Source organism: Carassius gibelio, chromosome A9 (genome assembly GCF_023724105.1).
Source record: "Carassius gibelio isolate Cgi1373 ecotype wild population from Czech Republic chromosome A9, carGib1.2-hapl.c, whole genome shotgun sequence".
NCBI lineage: Eukaryota > Metazoa > Chordata > Actinopteri > Cypriniformes > Cyprinidae > Carassius > Carassius gibelio.
In genome coordinates, this window is record NC_068379.1 from 26,040,689 (window position 1) to 26,063,713 (window position 23,025).

At 35.3% G+C, this 23,025-nt stretch overlaps 2 protein-coding genes across 15 annotated transcripts in view; both read left to right on the forward strand.

Annotated features, from left to right (window-relative positions):
• The window catches only part of LOC128020260 (interleukin-1 receptor-like 2), a 60,942-nt gene extending 56,353 nt beyond the window's left edge, over positions 1-4,589 (forward strand). For 10 of the 12 annotated variants that reach the window (XM_052607061.1, XM_052607059.1, XM_052607056.1 and 7 more), the window contains 4 exons: positions 29-168; positions 258-398; positions 2,282-2,440; positions 3,263-4,589. In XM_052607061.1, the coding sequence (XP_052463021.1) occupies positions 29-168; positions 258-398; positions 2,282-2,440; positions 3,263-3,693 (871 nt within the window). In that variant the 3' untranslated portion in view covers positions 3,694-4,589. The remainder of the gene's footprint in view (positions 1-28; positions 169-257; positions 399-2,281; positions 2,441-3,262) is intronic. The other 2 variants (XM_052607060.1, XM_052607057.1) reach the window with 2 other exon arrangements.
• Positions 4,590-8,873: 4,284 nt separating this feature from the next.
• On the forward strand, positions 8,874-20,629 carry il1rl1 (interleukin 1 receptor-like 1). 3 transcript variants are annotated; one of them, XM_052607071.1, is made up of 11 exons: positions 11,453-11,491; positions 13,247-13,284; positions 13,371-13,499; positions 14,423-14,588; positions 16,898-17,051; positions 17,126-17,194; positions 18,328-18,451; positions 18,598-18,731; positions 18,894-19,031; positions 19,634-19,798; positions 19,883-20,629. In XM_052607071.1, exons 3-11 carry the CDS (start codon positions 13,393-13,395, stop codon positions 20,266-20,268), a joined length of 1,443 nt encoding a protein of 480 aa, XP_052463031.1. In that variant the 5' UTR covers positions 11,453-11,491; positions 13,247-13,284; positions 13,371-13,392; the 3' UTR covers positions 20,269-20,629. The 3 variants fall into 3 exon arrangements, with proteins under 3 accessions (XP_052463029.1, XP_052463030.1, XP_052463031.1); XM_052607069.1 differs by having other exon boundaries at positions 8,874-11,491; positions 13,247-13,499; XM_052607070.1 differs by lacking the exon at positions 13,247-13,284 and having other exon boundaries at positions 8,876-11,491.
• Positions 20,630-23,025: the final 2,396 nt, after the last annotated feature.

A 23,025-nucleotide genomic window follows, 5' to 3' on the forward strand; every position in this document is an offset into this window, starting at 1 on the left:
TTTGCTTCTGCATGTCTTGTTTTATCAGCGTGAAAGACGGCGATCAGATGTACATACTGTCCTTTTTATACATCACAGAAGTCACAGAAGAATATTTATACACTAATTTCACCTGTTTTGTTCAACACCCGGCAGGTTCAGATTTTGGGAAAGTCTTTCTTATTCCAGGTGGGCTGTAGTTGATCTTTTACTCTTGTATATTATTGTTTATGTCTGCTCTTGTCTAATCTGCTTTCTATGTCTTGTTGTTTCTCCAGCGAGTCAGATTGAGCGTTATTACTGGATCGCTCTTGGTCTGGTGGCTCTGCTCATATTACTGTGTGCCGTGGTGTTTCTCTTCAGAATCGATCTGGTTCTGGCTTACAGGGCTGTTTGCTCGTCTGCAGCTGTAAACAACGGTATGTCTTTATCTCAGATTCACTTCTTTTATCCACTGTGCTCTGAAGAGATGCTTTTAGAAAAGCTTTGGATTGACCTGGATGACCATGCTTTAGTTTTAAAGGGGTCATATGATGCCTATTTTTTAAAGATCATTATTTTGTGCTTTTGGTGTAACAGAATATGTTGACACGCTTTAATGTTCAAAAAACACATAATTTTTCAAATACTGTTTATTAGTCCTCTATGCCCCGCCTCTCTCAAACGCATCATTTTCTACAAAGCCCCTCCTTCTGACAAGCACAGTCTGCTCTGATTGGTGAGCTGACCCAGTGCATTGTGATTGGCTGAACACTGCAAGCACTCTGCTGAAATGTAACGCCCCTTTCCATAATCGCCAGCTTCATCTTTCAAAACAAATGTAAAGATAGTTTATAATGTCCTTAGTTTAACCCTCATTTCAAGCTGAAAGAGGAACAGAGTCTCGTGACAGACTCAGTGATGAAGCTTGTATGTGTTTGCAGAACACAAGCCACGGACGGTTAATACAGATGACTCCACTGTGTGACCGTCTCTCGATCTCTCTCTCTCTCAAACACACACACACACACACACATGCAAAACTCCGGATTTGAACAGTCAATAGCAAATACTTTAATAACAAAACATACTTACAGTAGCTGATTCAGAAGTGCAGATTGTCATAGTAAAATCAGAATAACCTCCTCTCCTAGTTTCATGAAAAGGTCGTCCATAAAATGCGTTGCTGTTCTGTTGTAAAGTAATCTTAAAGATTCCTAAATGCATCTACTTTCAGAAGGCTAAATAAAGTGCTTCTGTTTTCTCCTAGATACACACAGCGTCTCCCTGAAATGACTGCTTCAACACTAACTGCGTTACAGAAACCACTGCGCCTTTCTTTAAGTGAACATTTGGCTGGCATTGCACAAATCTTCCCACACAGTGATGTAGAGATGTGGGGGCGTGTTTAAACGAGGTGTTTAAGGGGGCGTGGCAGAGTCTTGACTTTGATAAAGAATATCTCTTTGGATTTGAGACTTCATGCACCAAGAGCTTGTAACACTGCATAGAGATTGTATGACCCCTTTAAGTTTACTCAAAATGAAAATTCATATTTAATCAATTTTAATATTAAATATTATTAGGATATTTACATTAGTATATATGGATATATTTATTATGTATTATTCTTGTAGTTATTATTTACTTATTTTTATAGTTTTTATTTTGCATTGTGATGTTGTGTCAATTGAATATTGCATTGTGCACATTTGAAATATATATATATATATATATATATATATATATATATATATATATATATATATATATATATATATATATATATATATATATATATATATATATATATATATATATATATATATATATAATTAAAAAGAAAGAAAGGGAGAGAAAGCAAGAAAAAGAACATTTCTTGTTGTGGTAAAAAAAAAAATTGATTTGGACATGTTTGGCCAATATTTCCCAGCTTTACTAAATATTTGTAATTCTTTACAAAATCATTAAATTACAGAAGATTATAGAGTAGAATATTGACTGCAAACCTGCATGAATTGCATGATTTTATGACAATTTTGTGGTGATTTTGTCAACAAACCAAATACAAATATAGTAATGTCTGGTAAACATTGCCTAAATATGTCCGAGTCATATTAGACCTTAAAATAATAAAAATCAGTGCACAATCAACAGGTGACAAGAGTATCAGTATTTAATTTCATGATTACACATAATAATTGTATATTTAAATTCTGAAATAAAAAAATACATTGTGGTTTTACTGTTATATTTTTATTGTTATATATGTTTTTGTGTGTGTGTGTGTGTGTGTGTTGATAATTCCCATGCTTTATTTAAGACGGCAAGTTGTACGATGCGTATGTGAGTTACCTTCATGGGGATAAGCACAGCTCATCCTCTGCGATGACATTTGCCTTGGATTTCCTTCCTGCGGTGCTGGAGGATTTATATGGTTACAAACTCTTCATCAGTGGTCGTGATGAACTTCCTGGAGAAGGTAAACATCCTGTCACATGATCAGACCAACGCAGCTCTAATGACACAAACACCTGCTCGATGTTTGAATTAAATCAGTGAAAAATCGTGATTTTAAAAATTGCATAAAAAATATTATTATATTATATAAAAAGAAAATTAACAAAAAAAAAACAATAATTTAAGATTAATGTATTTGAATTGCATATAAAATATCCATGCATTTGGATTACACATTTTTAATGTAATCAAATAGTCTTAATTTGATGCTTGTTTGTCAGTCATACATTAATAAAAGAGTGCAGATTTCTGTAATAGTACAATTTAAAATCTATGTGTTTAAAATACACAATAGCTAGCTTAATATATTAATCATCAATCATCTCAGAAATTTTAACAAAATACTGCTTCTTCCACAGCACAGCTATCCATATTTTAACCACGTTCATACTTTGAACTGAATATATTCATTTTTTCACGATGAACAGATCTATAGTGATTTTAAGCAATTTTAGTAAATGCATTTTGAAAATATGAGATGGATAAAATCAAATAGATACAAATTGTCATTAAAACGTACCATTGTTCTGAGTGCATATGTTTGTGCATTTATGTATGACAGAAAAATATTCATACATTTTCCATTTTCATTTTAATTCTAAAGTTTTATTTGTAATTTTTAGTAGTTTGTTTTATATATATATATATATATATTTATATATATATATGTGTGTGTGTGTGTGTGTGTGTGTGTGTAGTTTTTATTCGGGCCTAAATATGTTCTTGAGTTTTTATTGCAACACAGTCACACATTTAAACTTTTTTTAATCGAACTCTTTTTCAGCGGTGCATGAAGTCATTGCAGACAGAATGAGCCGAAGTAGAAGGCTGATCATTGTTCTTACATCACAAAACTGTGTGTCGCCTCAAACCGATGCCACCAAGAGCCTTTTACCAGATCAACTCCCAGTAACCAATGATGTGCAACTGAAAGAAACCACTTCCTCTGACAAAATATGGGCCACTTACGAGCAGCGGGTGGGTCTCTATGACGCTTTGGTGAAGCAGGGTCTAAAAGTCATCCTGGTGCAGGTGGAGGATGGGGTTGAAGAGGCTCTGCTGCCTGAATCTTTGCAATACATCAGCCGCACTAAAGGCATCCTGAAATGGACGCAGAACACCAGTGAAGGGGGGAACAAAAGTTTCTGGAAATACATGCGCTATCGAATGCCTCCAGTGAAGCGGCAGAAGAACCAAGAGCTGACGGTGCTTTAAGATCAACTTGATACTCTACATAAGTACATGAACTCATTATGAATGTATATTGATTACACAATGCAAGTGCAAACTTAGGGACCGTTCACACAGAACGCATTTTCTATTTAAGTGCGCTAGATGGAAGTGCATGACTGTATTTGCGTATCGCACAAAACTTTTTACTTTGGCGTTTAATAATTGATTTTGCTATAGTCATGTTATGTGTATTAGACATTATGCTATACATTTTTTACTTATTTCATTTGTCCTATTGACAGTGTACAGCATATGCTTTATAAATAAAATTGAACTTGAACTTGAATTGTAACAGCTCATTAATCTCAGTTCCAAAACTGGACCAATCAGAAGACCCCAGAGGCGGGGCAAGCATTGCAAGATTTAGTTTACAGTAGCAAGTTGTCAATGCAACTGTTTATTTGACAGGAACATGAAGGAGGAGGCATTCTGTGTTGCACACTTTGTTAAAATCTATTTTTGAGCACTGTCTCTCGCAGTATTTAATGGAAAGATGCGTTCTGTGTGAATGTGTGTACTTGTGTAGAGACGTTTTGTTGCATTTGAATGAAGAAACCAAGTATTTTGTAGCTATTTGGAGTCTGGTGATGCAAGTTCACAATGGAGGTAAAATTAACTGATATGCATATGGAAGTACACATTATTTTTGTTTCGGTTTCTCGCAATTATTTTTATTTACTTTTATTTATTTTAAATTTTTTTAATGCAGTATGTTAAAATAATGCATACGCAGTTAGGTATTTTGTATTTATGGTTACAGGGCCAGGAGTTTCTACTCTTTTTATTTGTTTGTCTATGTGCTATATATCATTATTAATATTTTTCCAAACAAATGTAAAAATTTATATAAGAATAAATATAGCGAGCGTTTACAAGTGGCCATTATTGTGTCTACAGTTCATGTCAGAGTAAATATTGTTAAATCTTTTTAGAGAAACACAATATATATAATTTCTAAAAAATATTGTGACCAATGATTTTCTCCTTGTGGCAAATGCTTTTAAAGGCTATGACATAAATCAGTGAAAAATATGATAAATCCCTCTCATAAATTATTAAATATCATACACTGAAAAAAATAAATAAACTAGTAGGCTATAGAAAATAATTCAATCAGAAATTGCTAGTAAATTTTACACTTGATTGTAAAGAAACACATACTGATCTACTATTTAAGCTGTAAGCAATGTAAAAACATGTTAGCAATGTGTTAATTCATGCTAGCAATATGTTAATAAATGCTAACAACATGCTAAATCAAGCTGCAAATATGCTAATTCATGTTGTCAACGTGTTAAATCATGTTAGCAATGTTCTAATTAAAATAGCAACACTTTAAAACATGCTAGCAACATGCTTATAATAACATCATGTCGAAACATGATGTTAGTGTGTTAATTCATGTTAGCAACATGTTAATTCACATCAGAATTTATGTGGTAATGGGGCAGAGCCAGGCGATGTAAACATTCAGGGTGTAGCCCAAACCTAGGGGAAGTCCAGGGGCATACTCATTTCGCTCAGATTTTATTCCTTCGGGGAAGCGAATCATCTGTGCCCTAGGAATCATCTCACGTTCTCAGTGGTTTCTACGAGCAGTGCTAACTCTTCTTCGCAATTTTCGCAAATGTAATTTCGCCACCATTTCTGACATGGCGAACCGTGGCTATGCAGCGATGCCTCTGGTAGAAGAGATTCTCACCAAACATCTCGCACCTAATTCGGCCGCGGCATGGAAGTCTCGCCCCCTTCTTCCTTCTAAGGCGTGTTGAGTCACGTCCAGCCTCATTGGGAAATCCTACATGGCCGCTGGTCAGACGGCTGTTTCGCTCTACTCTATGGCGGTCCTTCAGGCCTACCAAGCGGAGCTCTTAAAGGAACTCGATGAAGGGGAGGGTATCACACCCGAGGCTGTGAAAGAGCTACGACGAGCAACGGATTTGGCGCTACATGCTACCAAACATACTGCTCGAGCAGTGGGCCGTTCCATGGCTGGTTTAGAGCAGCGAAACCGCAATCAGCCGCCTTCCGCCAGCTGATTCCTCGCAGGCCTAGGGAGGTTGAGGCTTAGGGCAGGGGACCGTGCGTTCTCGCTCAACCTCCTCTCACCACCAACGAGTTGCCTCACGATAAAAACCTTCGCCTATGGCGCCCCCTCCTAAGGATTGGGGTCCTAAGGTTTTTCCACCGGCTCGCCAGCGACAACGGAAGAGGTTAGACCTGAGCTCGACGGCTAATGCCACTCGCTGAAGTCCCCACACTCAAACAGACTGTCTCGCTGCAAAAGGCGCTTCGAGCAGCATTGGATCGAGTTATCACGCTCAGTCGATCGTGTCATGCGTGCGTCGCTTCAAAGCATGTCGCACAGTGATGGTGAGCTTGTGCCTCAGACTTTTAGGTCTAATGGCAGCGGCATCCCCTGTAATCCGTCTGGGATTGCTTCACATGCGCCCTTTTCAGTGGTGGACGAAAAGTCGAAACATTTCACCCCGTTGTCTTCCGCATCGAACGATTTTGGTGACACGGAGGTGTGTTATGTCGATAAAACTGTGGATGTCAACCGAATTCCTTCTAGCCAAAGTTCGGCTGGGGATTTGTGCTTCCCGAGAGACTGTCACGACGGACGCGTCTTTGGGGAGCTGTTTGTCAAGGGCGCCCAGCTCACGGAGTGTGGACAGCGACACAACGCAGTTGGCACATAAACAGGTTAGAATTACTGGCATTTTTTCTAGCTCTCCAGTATTTCTCGAATCCGCTGATCGGCCGTCATGTACTGCTCAGGTCAGACAACATAGCGGTTGTGTTGTTTGAACTTCGTTGCGGATTTGCTATCCAGACAGACTCTGGAGCAGGGGGTATGGAGATTGTGCCCCCAAACGGTGAGCCTCTTATGGCAGAATTTTGGAGAAGCAAGAGTGGACTTATTCGCGTCGAGCATGACTACGCATTGCCCGCTGTGGTTCTCCCTAAGCCCTCCATCGCCCCTGGGCTTGGATGCGTTAGCTCACAATTGGCCCAGAAACAGCTTATATGCTTTTCCCCCGATTCGTTTAATTCCAGAGGTGTTATCCAGGATACGGCTGGACAAAGTGGAGCAGCTGCTGCTGGTGGCTCCGTGGTGGCCCACACAGCCATGGTTTGCGGACCTGATCAGTCTGTTAGCGGGCTCTCCATGGGAGATTCCCCTCAGACAGGATTAACTAACGCAAGCACAGGGAATGATTTGGCACCCAAGGCCAGATCTATGGAAGCTGTGGGCCTGGCCTTTGAGCGGAGTGAGTTAGTATGTCCCGGTCTTTCTGTTGAAACCACCGAGACTATACTGAATTCTAGAGCAGCTTCTACGAGACGCTTATATGCTTTCAAGTGGAAACTGTTTACGACTTGGTGTGGAATTCGTAATATGGATCCAGTTTACTGCCCAGTGGCTTCAGTACTGGAGTTCCTTCAGGACCTTTTCTCTGATGAAGTAACGCCAGCTACTCTGAAAGTTTACGTGGCAGACATTTCAGCTAACCATGTATCAATAGATGGTGCCCCAGTGGCCCGTCATCCGCTGGTTTCTCGTTTTATACAGGGTGCACGACGGCTGAGGCCTTTCTGCCCTGTGCGAGTTCCTTCATGGGATTTATCTATTGTGTTGCAAGGTTTATCAGGGCATCCATTTGAGCCCCTGGAAACTATACCAGATAAAATCCTGACTCTGAAGACAGTTCTTCTTATGGCTTTATCCTCCCTCAAGAGAGTTGGGGATTTACAGGCTCTTTCTGTTTCACCCTCGTGCATGGAATTTGCACCAGGCTCTGTGAAGGTATTGCTGCGACCGAGTCCTAATAATGGCCCTAAGGTCGCCTCTAACCCTTTCCGTTTTCAACAAACGGTTTTGGAGGCTTTACCCCCTGCTGAGGCGGGGTCAGGAGATCAAAGTCTTTGCCCTGTCAGAGCGCTGAAGACTTATGTTGATCGATCAGCCCCATGGCTTGAGTCTGACCAGTCTGTTTTGGAGACAAGAATAAAGGCCATTCTGTCACAAAACAACGCATGTCCCATTGGCTGGTGGAAGCAATATCTTTAGCCTATGAGGTGCGACGACTTGCTTCGCCCTTAGGAATTAGAGCTCATTCCACGAGAGCAGTGGCTTCTTCACAAGCTTTTCTCAGTGGATCTTCAATGGAAGTTATCTGTGCTGCGGCAGGATGGTCCTCACCGAGCACTTTTATCAAGTCTTACAGTCTGGATGTAAGGATGGCTCCTGGCTCCCAGGTTGTCTCCGCTTGAGCAGATACTTCCTTGGATCCCAGCTATCAGGTACGTCAGGTGTTAGGTTATAGGGTTACCATACGGTGACGTCACCGCAGCATCGAAGTGACCTATGAAAGGGAACATCTCGGTTACGTATTTAACAATGGTTCCCTGAATAGGGAACGAGATGCTGCGGTCCTGGCGGTTCCATACCTTGATAGCATTCTTTTTCTTCAGTTCATGAAATCTGAGCGAAATAGCACGCGGCACCCAGGTCTACGATGCGTGCGCATGCTTAGGGGTGGTGCCAAGTGCTATTTGGCCAATAGGATTGGCGGGATGGTATAGGGCTTCAGACATTCATTACACTGAGGGGTGTTCCCATACGGTGACGTCACCGCATGCATCTCGTTCAACATGCTAAATCGTGCTAACAATGTGCTAAAACTTGTTAGCAGCATATCAGATCATGCTAGAACCTTGATTTAGTAATGTGCAATAACATATTAGTAACATTTAATTTAATAAAATCTTCAAGCTTTTCAAAGTTATTTAAAACTTTCAAACAAGGCTTTTGTCACGCCAGCATCAAAGGTTTCTATTTTATTTATTTGTTTATTTATTGTTGGCAGAACTTGCTATCTAGATCATTTGCTACATTTCCAGAGATGTATAGTAACGAAGTAGAACTACTTCACTACTGTACTTAAGTACTAAAAGGCGGTATCTGTACTTTACTAGAGTATTATTTTTTTCTCCTACTTCCACTTTTACTTCAGTACATATTTTAGCTGAGTTTAATACTTTTACTCCGATATTTTTTTTATATGCTGCATCGTTACTCGTTACTAGGGGTGCTATCGGCCGCATCTCGTCAGTAAAGCCGGTTCTCTAATCAGCGGTTAATTCCATCAGGTGCGTGGTTTCACATAGAGCAGCTGTTACTACACAGAGCCGTTGTTAACTGAGAAGATGCTCCAAAAAACGCTGAAAATGAGGTGGATTTGTGCAGCTTCTCTATTAGCAAAGGCTCTGTGTAGTAACAGCTGCTCTATGTGAAATCACGCACCTGATGGAATTAACCGCTGATTAGAGAACCGGCTTTACTGACGAGATGCGCATAACGATCGGCCGATCGTGATCGGAGCACCCCTACTCGTTACAATTATAAAAATGTTACGAATCATTCCATTACAAACCACTGCCAGAACTGTAGATGGCAGGTTTGATGAAGCTGGCACATCATTGAGCGAAACAAGCGATTAAGAAGACTGCGCATGCTGACTGAACTGCTGTGAAGAGAGAAATGAACACCGAGCTGAGCCAGATAGTGACTGCACATGGGCTCATAACATTAACACAGAATCAGTTCAGAATCAATCACCAAAAGAATCAGTTCGGTTCAGACGCTCTGTGTTTCGGTTTGCTTCACGCTAAATCACACATGCGCAGTATCATCAGCTCCTCGGTTCATGAATCGGACACGTCTGACAGAAACGGTTCTTGACTCGTGAACGAGTCATTATCTGGCTCGGCTCGGTGTTCATCTTCAGTTCTCTCTTCACATCAGTTCAGTCAGTGTACTGTTTGAGTCAATTAATTACTCCGGGATATTGGTTTGTTTTAACTCAGAGGAAGTGTCAGACACATTAAACAAGTTAACAGCTTAATTCATCTGTGGATTAATGCGTATTGGAGAAGCGAACCATTTAAAACGATTCAGTTCGATTTGGTGAACGGTTTCAAAAAGATCCGGTTACATCGAATGATTATATCACAAACTGCTTTGTTTTTAACTGTCTTACAACAGACACGGAAGAGAAGACAATGCTGAACAAAGTCGTAGTTTTTGCTATTTTTGGACCAAAATGTATTTTCGATGCTTCAAAAAATTCTAAATGACCCTCTGATGTCTTATGGGTTTGAAACAACATGAGGGTAAGTTATTAATGACATCATTTTGCAAATTGGGCTAACTAACCCTAGTAACCGTTTTTTGTTTACAAGAAGTTACAGTCAAATGAATTGTGATTGTCCTTTAGGTTAATCATTTGAAATAGTAAAAACAATATGTTCAAACTTTTGACTACTTTCTTTAATAACTACATAACACAATACTTCTACTTTTACTTTCTGTACTTGAGTAGTAAATTTTAAAATAGACTACTTGCAATACTTAAGTACAAAAAATGTTGAATACTTTAGTACTTCTACTTAAGTGTGGTGCTTAAAGAGCACTTCAACTTCTACTCAAGTCACTTTTTTGATAGAGCACTTGTACTTTTACTCAAGTATGGGTCTCTAGTACTTTATACATCTCTGTACATTTCTCACACCTGATAATGGTAAAAGATTTAGGTAAGAACAGGTCGTTGCAACTATTATGAAAGATAAATGTAATCATTGCATGTTTTGAGAGCAATAAGGCTGACGTGAGCGATTTCCATCATCACCTTACTCTGCACTAAAACAGGAAACAGGAAGTTCTTGCGCTTGTGGCTTTTACGTTGGTTGATTCTTCACCTTGATTCATTTCCAGTTAAATTCTTACGAATGAGCTCTGAATGTGTCACCATGGCTGCGTTCAGCCACCTTAACTCCAACAATGGATGCCAATAATAACAAACATGTATTAGAAACTGTCCTCTAGTCTAGCATGTCTAAGTATCTAAATGGTCTGTTTTTAGTGAAAATAATTTGGAGTGCTAGAAAATGTTCAGTTTGAGCTGTGTTAAATTTTGCGTTAGATACCACTGCATGTCACCACACAATCCTTGTGTGTTTGCACTACTTGGTGAACAAAGTTAATTCTGATTCTGATGAATCTGTACAAATAGAAGTTGAACAGACTGGATTTGATTAAAACAATTAAAATTGCTGGATTTGATTAAAACAATTAAATTTGCATTTATTTTTAATACATTAATTTATTAATATTTCATTTTAAAAAATTCAATTAAATTTAATTATTATTATTATTTTTTTTATTTTTTTTTTTTTTAAGGGATTGTCCAACTTAAAGCCTTTATTGAAGCCTTGAATGCAATGTTGCTTTGGATAAAAGCATTTTCCACATGCAGAAATATTAATGTAATGAAAAGTAATTATTGATACTTTGTAGGCCCAAAATGTAAACTTAAAATGTTTACATTTTGGTCTGATCCCTTTAATCTCTTTTGACGATATCCTGTTTTCTAAAAAGGTCAAGAAAGTGAAGATGATGTGATATAAGAGTTGAGTTAATTGCGATACATCCTCTTTCATCTTCTCGTATCAGTTGAAAATAACTGAAATAACATCAGCTTCACTCAAACTCATCCTGAGCCCGATACACATGCAGACATAAAGATACCTCACTTTCTTTTCTTTTTGAGTCAGTAATATAGTGCCGAGTTATAGTAAAATAAATATAAACTGAGGTTTTAGTCTTTAAACTTTGAGATTATTTGCTTTGCAGAGATGATGAGGATGATGTTAGAGATAATTTTGCTCCTGACTGAATCTGTTCTGGTCTCTTCATATGCATTAAACTCCACAGGTAAGATGAACTTCATATTAGCACATTATAAAAATGTTATGACTGATTGATTTATAAAATAAATATTTGTGTTGTTGAATAATATTAAGTTAATATTTTGTTAATGTTAATTTACACATTTACTAATGCATCTCTTCACATTAACAGAATAACTAGTTAACGATGTGGTTAATGCATTAGTTAACTAAAAATTAACAACACATCTGTTCTCTTCACATCACAACAACTTAATTATTTAACGTTGCATGTTGCATAAGTTGCGTAACTAACAATGAACGATGCCTGCCGACAGCTTTATTTAATAATCCTTATTTAATTATCCTACATGCAGTATATACACATACATTTATTTAGCAGCTAACACAAAATGGATAAACAATACTAACTCCCCATTTGGGATATTGATAAACTTGGAAACCATCTAAACATCAACTGGTAATATTTCTCATGTTGTTAGACTGTGTTATTAACATGCCTCATCTATAATAAAGCATTTATTTAGATAATTTGTGGACCTTTTAAAAAGTGTGCACTAGTTAGCTAAGTATTAACTAACAAAGCAGTCATTATTGATTTTACTGGACCTTAAATGAGTGAAAGCCATTCATGCATCTTATATTTTAGTCATTTAGCAGACGCTTTAATCCAAAACGATTTAGAAATGAGGACAATGGAAGCAATCAAAATCAACAAAAGCGCAATGATATATAAGTGCTATAACAGGTCTCAGTTAGCTTAAAACTTTTTATTGTTTTTTTGCTTTTGTTAATTGAATAATAAAGGAAAAGAAAACAGATAGAATACAAAAAGATTGGAAAGCTAGTTAGAATTTTTTTTTTTTTAAAGAATATAATTAGCATAGTGAGTGCTAAAGATAGAGGGTCAAATAAAGATGGGAGAGATATGTTTTAAGCCGATTCTTGACGATGGCTCGGATTGAGTTGAGTTTTGATGAATGTCATTGAAAAGTCTTCCAAAAGGACAATTTTTATCCCGCTTTAATCCACTCTTTCAGACGTTGTTTTTGTTTTGACCTGTTCCCGCGTGTTAACTCTAAAGTCACATTTGTCTGTGTGGGATTTCCCGCATTTACAGTCATGATTTGTGTTTTTGAATTTGTGATTTTGCAAACGGAGTCTGTTAGTGTGGCGTGCTGTCACCATAGACTGTAAAAAAAATCTATTTATTATTATTATTATTATTATTATTATTATTATTATTATTATTATTATTTGTTAGTGGTATTCCTAAATCATGTCAATAAATAGTCTAATAAAAAATCAGATTTTAAGTTTAAAAGTAGCTTTCATTTGTCCAAAAATAAACAAATTAATAAACATGTTTTCTTTAATTTGTTTTTATAATAAAATTTATATTTGTACTGTTGACAAAAGGACACGTTTAGATTTTTTTAAAAGATGCTGAGATACTTTTTAGTCTAGAAAGAAAGAAAAAATATTTTGTCAAAAAAAAAAAAAAATTTATTTATTTTACGGTATTATTGAACTGAATATTCAAAAGCATTCAAATATTGTTGCTCCTGACTGAATCTGTTCTGGTATCTTCATATGCATGAAAATTTCATATTAGCATATATATATATATATATGGGTTGTTGAGCGATGGATTTTAGTTTAAAATGAGATGCTGGGATGCTTTTTGGTTGGAAATGAAAAATGACATGTCTTGTCAACAGGACGTTTTTCAGACATCAACACAACAGCTGGATTAAAACTCATGTGTCTCTCTTTTCAGTTCAGTGTGAAAGATTCGATAAAGAGAGGACAATGAAAGTGAGAGCTGGAGAATCTTTATATCTGCCCTGTCCGAATAGTTATTGCTTTAGACAGACTGAAAACAGCTCGTATGTTTGGTTTAGAAACCTCAGCAGAACAAAGCAGATGGAGCAGATCGGGACGGAGGAGAGCGAGCGCGTCCATTTCCACCAGTCTGTTTTATACATCCTCTGGTTAAACCTGAACGACACGGGACGATACATCACACACTGGTGATCACACACATCCATTCAGCTCTCAATGCTCATCCGTTTTGTTCCAAACCTGCTCCAAACCACGCTGAAAATGCAAATGCTCATGATAAAATAATGCATTTGACTTAAGCACAATACTCCAAGTTTTCAGAAGTCATTTAATATAGGCTGTAGGAACAATCCCAAATTTGAAGTGCTATTTTGTGTTTTACAAAAGAAAGAAATCCATACACCTGGAGCATCATGAGGATGAGTTAAGGATGACAGGATTAAATTTTTTGTTGTACTGTCCCTTTAAATATTTAAAGGGACAGTACACCTAAAAAAATAAATGTTGGGTCAAATATGGACTACCCAAACCATTAGGTAAAATTTTTACATTAAATTTTTAAACCAAATGTTGGGTTAGTCCAAATTTGACCCAAAGTTGGGTTGAAATAACAAAGTATTTATAGTAAAAGTCCTCACACTAGAAACTACAACTTCAAAAGTCATCACACCTTAAAAAAAAAAAAAAAAAAATGAATGCATTTTCAACATTAGAATTAGTTTTTACTTAATTTGTGTGCAATAGCATTAAAAAAAATTGGGGTTGATACATTTTTGTGTGTTTTTGAAAAAAGTATCTTCAGCTCACTTAAGGTGCATGTATTAGATGAAAAATACAGTAAAAATTGTGAAATATTATTCAAAATCAAAACCGCTCTATTCTATATGAATATTTGTTAAACTGTAATTTATTTCTGTGATGAGCAGCTGTATTTTCAGCATCATTCCTCCAGTCTTCAGTGTCACATGATCATCTATAATCATACTAATATGCTGATTTGCTGCTCTAGAAACATTTATGATTTATATTATTGCTGAAAACTGCTTTTTTTGGTTTTCAGGAAAATGTGTTTTCACTAGTGGCTGATATGAATGTGTGTGTTGTCCTTTAGGTATGGAGAGGATGATTTTTGTGAGGAATATGAAACTGTTGTTGTGGTTTATGAGGAGTTCAGCATGGATCTCTTGTACAAAACAGAGCCAGAACAGGTGATTTCAGGAATCTACTGTCCCGTCTGTGACGAAGAAGAACAGCAAGGCACTTTCGTCTGGTATAAGGTCTGTTTGGGTGATGTTCGATACATTTTACTGCATGTTTTAAGTGTATGAGTCACTTTGAAGCAAGAGATGCTGATTACTCAACATTTGATCGAATCACTGATGTTACACAAGAAGAATTTCCTGTTTGCTTGGAAATATTTCACATTACAGAAACAGAATTTCATGTTGACTCCAGCAAACCCTTCAAATATTATGTGTAATTCGGTTATATAAAATTAAAATGTTCACTCATATTGCTAAACACTTAATGAATGAAGTCACTTACTGAAAAAAGTAACTTGCTGAAAGAGGTCATGAATTGCATTTTTTACTTTATATTATCCCTTAAAGTCTATGAAAGCTTGTTTCTGCCTTGGGATGTATGTATACATATACAATATATATATATATATATATATATATATATATATATATATATATATATATATATATATATATATTAGGGGTGTAACGGTTCACAAAATTCACGGTTCGGTTCGATACGATACACTGATGTCACGGTTCGGTTCGGTACATTTTAGATACAGCAAAATGTAAAAACATCTCAACTTTTCAGAATGCCTCAAGCACACCGCGGGTCATGTGACAAGAACTAACCAATCAGCTTCATCCTTTCCCGTAACAACGTTGAAAGCTCAGCCAAGATGAAGGAACAGCTGGTCATAGTAGTATATGGACTGCAATTTTGAAATAAATTTAGTAGCAGAGCTACTGCAAGCGATTTTTAGAGCTGCAAATCCATTTATCCTTTGTTGAAATTTCCGCATCTCATGGAGAGAGCACGTCATTGTTGCTTAGCAAAGACAGACGCCTCAGGAGCGCTTCTGCCCGAGCGTTTTGGAAAGGAGGAGAAAGTGGCGCGACTAGTGTTTTCCACGCGTTTTTAGGCGCGATATGTGAACGGCCCCTAAGGCGCTCGCTCACTCAGTACGCGCTGAAGGCTCGTTGCAAAACAGCCAATGCGTTTAACAGACCAGAAATAGAAGATCCTCCAATAACCAACAGGTCTGGTGTGTGGGTGCACTTTGGATTCCCTGTAAGCTATAATGGTGTACCGGTGTCTAAATGCTGCAGGGATAGTTTGTTGCTTGTATATTTTTCCTCTTTTTCGTCTTTTCCCAGATACTGACACACTAAGGTGATGTGGGTATAAATGAGTTGACATGTTTCAAGTATTCCTGCTGATGTTTTTTTTTTTTGTATTCCCGCTGGTGTACCCTGTCATGTTGCAGATGCGACATACCGTTGTTTTTTTATCCACCACTCTCTTGCCATCACCATTATAGCTTAAAGGGAATCCAAAGTGCACCCACACACCAGACCTGTTGGTTATTGGGGGATCTTCTCATTTCTAGTCTGTTAAACGCATTGGCCATTTTGCAACGAGCCTTCAGCGCGTACTGAGTGAGCGAGCGCCTGACTGAGTAGCCTAACATAAACATATAAGTTGGTGTTTTTTTCTTCTTCGGGAGTGTCAGGGGCGTTGCCTGTTACGTCGTTTGGGTTATTGGGCTACATTGTTGAACGCATATCATTATATTTCTCTTTTTTTTCAAATATAATTAACTAGTCCAACGAACCGTTCGGTACATAATGCGTACCGAACCGAAAGCCTCGTACCGAACGGTTCAATACGAATACGCGTATCGTTACACCCCTAATTTTCTGTAGCGCAATTCTAAAAAAAAAAAAATATATATATATATATATATATATATATATATATATATATATATATATATATATATATAATAGTAATAAAAATCTGAATTGCAAGAAATTAACTCTAACTCAAATGTCAGATTTGTAAGACACGCGATTGTAAGAATTTTTTAATTTGTGAGATATAAACTTGCAAATTAAAAAAAAAGTCAGATTTAAAAAGTCTGAAAAACAACCTATTTAATTTTTTTAATCTGTGACAGAAACAAAACAAAAAAGAGATGTAAACAACTTTAAAATAAAAAAAATGTGAAGTATAAACTCAGAAAAAGTTGCAATTCTGTGTACACCTCGTAATTATGTTGCAATTATGTCAGTGTCCAGCACTTTGGCTAACCTCGGTTGTTTTAAATGTGCTTAACAAATAAAATTGTACTGTATTGTATTGTATTCTGAAAAAGAAAATAATTTTGAGAAAAGGGTCCAAACTGTGACATTAAAAGTAACGATTATCCACAGCTGTGATTGGCCAACATCTTTGCATATTAAATTATTTGATCCTGAAGAACTGAAATGCGATTAACCAATCATGGAAAGTGCTATGTTTACATCTACTTCCTCACAGTTGCTTTCTTTTTTGGCAGAATTTCTCTCTTATTCCAAACCAAGAGTCAGCTCCTGTTTTACGGATTAGGAACTCTTCAAAACAAATCGAGGGCATTTACACTTGTGTTTGCACGTGGGAGCATCACGGGATAAAACACAAGTCCTCCGGATCTCGCAGAATTGTCATCAAAGGTAGATTGTTGACTGGCCTGTGGTTCACCAGTGATAGATGACTGTTTCTAACACAATCTTCTTCATGTTCATAGAACAGACCATCAACGTTTCTCCAAAGTTTTCGCTGCCCATCAATAACTCGGTTGTGTTCACTGATGTGGGTGAGGAAACACATTCAAATCAGTTACCATCATAGTCCTGTTTTATTTATTTATATATGAATTGGATTCAGTACAACTGTTATTTTTGTACAAGCAAAAATAACACTATATAAAAAACACGTTAAAACAAAACAGCATGCTACTTCTCAGATATTAAAAAAAAAAGAATAATAATACAAAATCAAAATGAGAACTAATGGTTTTTAATCATTTTATTAGTTCACAAAATTTGAACATTATAAAAACATCTTTTTGAAAAAATATTTAAAACTTAGATTTTTTTTTTATTAGATTTTTTTTATATGTGCACTTTCTAAAAGTTCTAAAAGTAGAGTACTGAGCTCGCAACACAAAGGTCAAGGGTTCGATTCCCAGATGCAAAATATTAGATTATATAAATGTACATCTTCAACACAGCATTTATTTCTTCAAATAATGTTTTTCGTTTTTTATTTCTTAACTTAATTTCTTATCATGTTAAAATTCTGTTTACAAATCAATTGTTACATACAGGATCAAATTCACCCTATAAATCTGTATTCAATAAACAGTAATTCACCAAAAATTCACTCACAAAAAATTTCTCAAACATTTCAAAAATATAAACACGAGGAGGTATGTTTTTAAAAAATATTTTAAAGCATCATGAAATGTTTCCCAAAAATATTTATATTCATTTTATTATTTTTTTGTCTATTTTCCTGAACTCCAAACAGTAGAGTGTGGTGCTATAGCGATATTTGATTCCTATGCATAATTTCTTCGAATAAAAGTGTCTGTAAATGCATAAATGTGCACAAACTGACAGTCACCACCATAAGCTACTACTAAATATTGTAGAAACATAATTTTCTGTAAAGTTGCTTTGTAACGATTCGTATTGTAAAAAGCGCAATATACAATATACAAATAAACTTGAATTGAATAAATAAATGTAAATTCTCTCGAGTTGAAACTTTGCAGGCATGTTAATGAAAAATAAACACATCATTTCAAGAAAAAAGCATCCTAAGGGGAACTATTATTCTTTTTGCGGGTCAATGTTGGTGCTGTTCTTTTATGCACCGAAACGTCTGCATGTTTTCATTGTGAAGATGTATCATCTGAAAGCCTTGCTTGCTCTTGTTTCTCAGGTTCAGAAGTGATCCTTAATTGCTCAGTCTACTTTGGACAGTCTGTGTGTTCACAGTGCTCTATTCACTGGGAGAAGGATGATATCCGTCTGCATGAGGTGGATGGATATGAGCAGAAAGACAGGTGGAAATCTCCTTCTACAAACTACCTATAACAATACACTAGGTTTTCACAAAATAGGGCACAAAATAATTAGACATATTTAAACTAAGGCCATCTTCTGCTGTATTGTTTGTAGTATTCAGATACTCAGTGCTGTTTTTCTCTAGAAAGATTGATGGAACCCTTCAGTCACTTTTAAAAATTACTAAAGTTTCTGAGTCGGACCTCCATTCTGAGTTTCGATGCAAAGCTCAGGACTCTTATGAAGTGGTTTTCGTGTCCGTCACTCTGAAGAGTCGAGGTGAGAATCAAATTATTTTACCCCAAAATATGTGCTATGTATTTTTATACATATTGAATGCTTTATTTTGTGAGTAATGTGTCTTGAAAAAAAAAAACACTTCATAAAGATTCCTGGTTTTATATTAATATTCTAAAATGTGTTTCTGATGTTTTATTTCAGCATCGGTGCTCTCTGTGATTGTGGCGTGCATTTGCACGTCTCTTGTTCTCCTGCTGCTCGCTGGAGGGTTGAAGTGGTTTGCATTGGATCTGGTGCTGTTCTCCAGGCAGATTTTTGTCAAGCTCTACAGGAAAGAGGGTAACAGATCATATTTTATAAATATCTGAATACATTTGAATTAATAATAGATAATATCTGAATTATTATATGCATTAAAATATAAAATGTATTGTTTATATACATCTAAAATATCCAAATAGTGTGTGTGTATGAGTGCATGTGTGTGTGTGTGAAAATTTTGGCTTTGGATAAAAGTCGCTTTGGATAAAAGTGTTTGCTTAATTTAATTTAATTTAATTTAATTTAATTTAATTTAATTTAATTTAATTTAATTTAATTTAATTTAATTTAATTTAATTTAATTTAATTGACTTTAAAATGTATAAACATTCATATCAATAAATCAAGATAAATTTACTTCAGAAACAAATTTACAATAAATATAAAGTAGAATATGGAAATTATAGTTTATTAAATATATATATATTTCTTCTTTTTTCCTGACTCCATTGACAGATCATTTTTGTTCATGTTTTCAGTTTTTCAGAACAAAAAAAAGTAATTTTGCTTTTAAAATGTACCATGATTTACTAATTCATAGATTTTTATACTTGAAAACCAAGTAAGAATATCTTCTTTTCTCTCTCTGTGTGTGTGTGTGTGTGTGTGTATTTTGACAGATGGGAAACTGTATGACGCTTATGTGATTTACCAGAGAAACAACTTGGATGAGGCCACAAGCAAAACTGTGTGTGACTTTATCAATGGATCTCTGCTGACAGTGCTGGAAAGCTACTACGGCTTTAAACTTTTCATTCACGGCAGAGATGATCTGCCCGGGGAAGGTGCGCTTCTTTACTTACTGTTTCCACACATTCATGTGTGATGCATCCTATAATGTCTGTTTCTCGCCGTCATCTCTTCACCAGACTGCATGAATCTGATTGAAACGGAGATCCAGCTCAGCCGGAGACTCATCATCGTTTTAACACCAGGAGCAAGTTCAGATAAAAGCAGCGACTCTCCTGAAGCGTATGATCTCCAGGTAGGTCTCCATCAGGCTCTGGTCCAAGGAGAAACCGGCGTGATTGTCATCCAGCTGGGACAGATGCAGGACTACACACATCTGCCCCTCGGACTGCAACATCTGCTCTGTAAGAATTCACCTTTACTCTGGAAAGACGGCGAATCCTCGCCCAACTCCAGGTTCTGGAAACGAGTGCGATATCAGATGCCTGTTGTGTCGTCCTTTCAGAGGAGTTCGAGAAAGGAATCGCTGAAGGCGTCGCTTCAATGTCAGGGTTTATTGGTTTGATGCAAGAGATGCATCTCGGGTTCATGAGAAGAACTTAAGAAATTAATTTTCATTTGCATTTAGTCATTTAGCAGACGTTTTTATCAATGGAAGCAATCAAAAGATGATATGCAAGTTTTATAATAATTTAGCTGAACGCAGTACACATAGCAAGGCTTTTAAAATGATATAAGCCATATAATAATAAAAAAACAACAAAAACGGTTTAAATAAAATAAAAAGACTGAATAGGAAAATAATAGACTAGAGCAAGCTAGTGTTAAAAGCCTTTTTCTTTTGTTAATTGTATAATAAATAAAAAAGAAAACAAATACATAGAATATAAAAAAGATTAGAGAAGTTAGTTTCGTTTTTCTTTTTTTGTAAAACAAGCTGTTAGTAAATAAATGCAAGTCTTAAAGTCTTAAAAGGGCATGTTTCTTTTTTTAAAGAATAGACTTAGAGTAGAGGTTAATTAATTAAAGAATCGAAGAAATTTAATATAAATTTGTAAGAATTTTCCAAAGTGCGATTCTCAATTATATTTAAGAAAATCTTTTTTTTTTTCTGTAAGAAAATGACAGGCTTAACATTAAAGTAAAGAATACTAATTTATAAATATTTTAATGCATTAATTTATTTATTTTTAATGTCAGTAAAAATATATATATAAAATATTTGATTTTTGTTTTATACAAAATCTTTTAATAAATAATAGACAATATGAAAAAAACATTTATTTAATGTTTAATACATTACTTTTTTATATAAAATAATAAAATAAATACATGAATACATTTATTTTAAGGCAAATCAGTAATAGTATCTATCTATATCTATCTATTTTGTTTTGTTTCAAAGATCAATATGTATATTCTGCTTATATTCTATATTGTTTTTGTACTGAATGTCAAATTCAGCAAAGTCACATCACACATCATTATAACCAGATATTGTTTACATTATTAATGATTTTTGTCACTTCAGAGAATTTGTGCATATAGTAGTGTTAAGATGTAATGCTTAATAACAACAATTAATCTTGTAACTTGAAGTTATTTACAATTATTTTTAAGAAGAATATTTTGAATTATTTCTCTTGTTTTGTTTCAAGGACATGCTTAAGGAATTGTTTATTTAATTTTCATTTATTTTAGGCATACAAAATATTATTATCCCTTTTTCTTAAGCAACAATATAAAGAAAAATTGGGCAGTTAAAATATTTTTTTATTATTATTATTATTCTAAAGAACTCTATTTGCACAATGTTTTGTCAGCTTGAAAATATCGAATAATTATTTACAAATTCTGAGTTAATTCAATCTTTTGGAATCTGTTGGAATGCCCTACTTTTGTGTTATATTTATGTATAAATGTATATGAACTTTTATTAATGCTGCCATATTTTTTCTTTTCTTTTTTCTACTGTGGTTATCTTAGTGTGTTATTTTAGTATGGATATATATATATATATATATATATATATATATATATATATATATTACTGATATTGATAACCCCTGGATTATAGTTGATGTAATGTTGAAAAAATGTTTCATTTAAAAAAGTTTTAGTAATTTTGTTTTGTTTTTGTCAAGGACTGCCATATGATATATGTCATGTGAGTAGGTTATTGATTAAAATTGCAGACAGACGAAAAAAAAGAGAAAGTTGAGCAAATAGTAGTGCAATCAAGATAAATGTCCTGATGTTCCTGATAAGGATTTAGACAGGAATGCAACAGTTTAGATCAAGATCAAGTTCTTGAAAAAGTAATGGTAGATAAGGGCTGTGCATAAACAGGATGCACAGAAGCAGGAGAAAGCTTTTTAAAGACTACCGAAAGCAGCCAGCGAACTTGATTCTGTCTAAATTGAAAGCTTTATAGATGTGATAGTTTAAGAGATTAGAAAAGATGGAGTCACCATGCATGCTCCCTTACATCGCAGTCAACTCCAGAGACTGCAGAAATTTGTGATTTGGTGAGAAAACAAATAGAAACTGTTGATCCATAAGCAGACATGTATGTCATTAATCAATTTACTTTACTAGCAACGTTTTCTATATATTTTTAATAAGTATCTGTACTTTTTACTCAACTGCATTTGGTGTTGCAATTACACATTAAATTTTTGAGGTGTTGAATTTTTTTGTGGTTTTTGAAAATAAATCAACCATGTCTCTTTGACTAGTGCATCTTTGAGCTTATATTTAGTATAAGTAAAATACTTAATTACAGTACTGTTATAATCAGATACTCTAATAAGAGTTAAACTGTAACTTATAGTGGAGTAATGTTCACTGTACAGTATTTTGTACTTTCACTCAAGTATGGGTTTCAGGTACTTTACAACTCTGTCCATAAGAAAGAAGCTTTGAAAGAGAGATTAAGGCGGAAATTAAGGCTATGCAAAAATTCACAAACAGCAAGCCAGATTATATACACTATGAAAAAAAAAACTGTAAAATTTACGGTAAAAACATTATGGTTTTAACTTGAATTTACAGGTAAATACCGTAACAACAACACCAAAAAACATCAAATTTGAAATATAACGCATTAAATTCTGGGAATGTCATTTTACGGTTATTCACTGTAAATTGTCTTTTTCACTTCCAAAAATGGTATAATACCGTAAAATTACATGCAATCTCCAAGAAAGTTTTTCACCATAAATATGTGGGAGAATTTACCGTTAACCATTTAACAGGCTTTTACTGTAGCATTTTTACAGTCTTTTACCGTTAAATTCATTTTCCATCAAATTCATTAGAT

What these genes read in the sequence shown, in the direction of transcription:
- il1rl1 (XM_052607069.1), top strand. Translation starts at nt 11,413, where the DNA reads ATGATGAGGATGATGTTAGAGATAATTTTGCTCCTGACTGAATCTGTT. An exon ending in GGACGATACATCACACACTG is followed by an intron (nt 13,500 to 14,422) that starts GTGATCACACAC and finishes GTTGTCCTTTAG; the next exon opens with GTATGGAGAGGATGATTTTT. An exon ending in GGTTGTGTTCACTGATGTGG is followed by an intron (nt 17,195 to 18,327) that starts GTGAGGAAACAC and finishes CTTGTTTCTCAG; the next exon opens with GTTCAGAAGTGATCCTTAAT.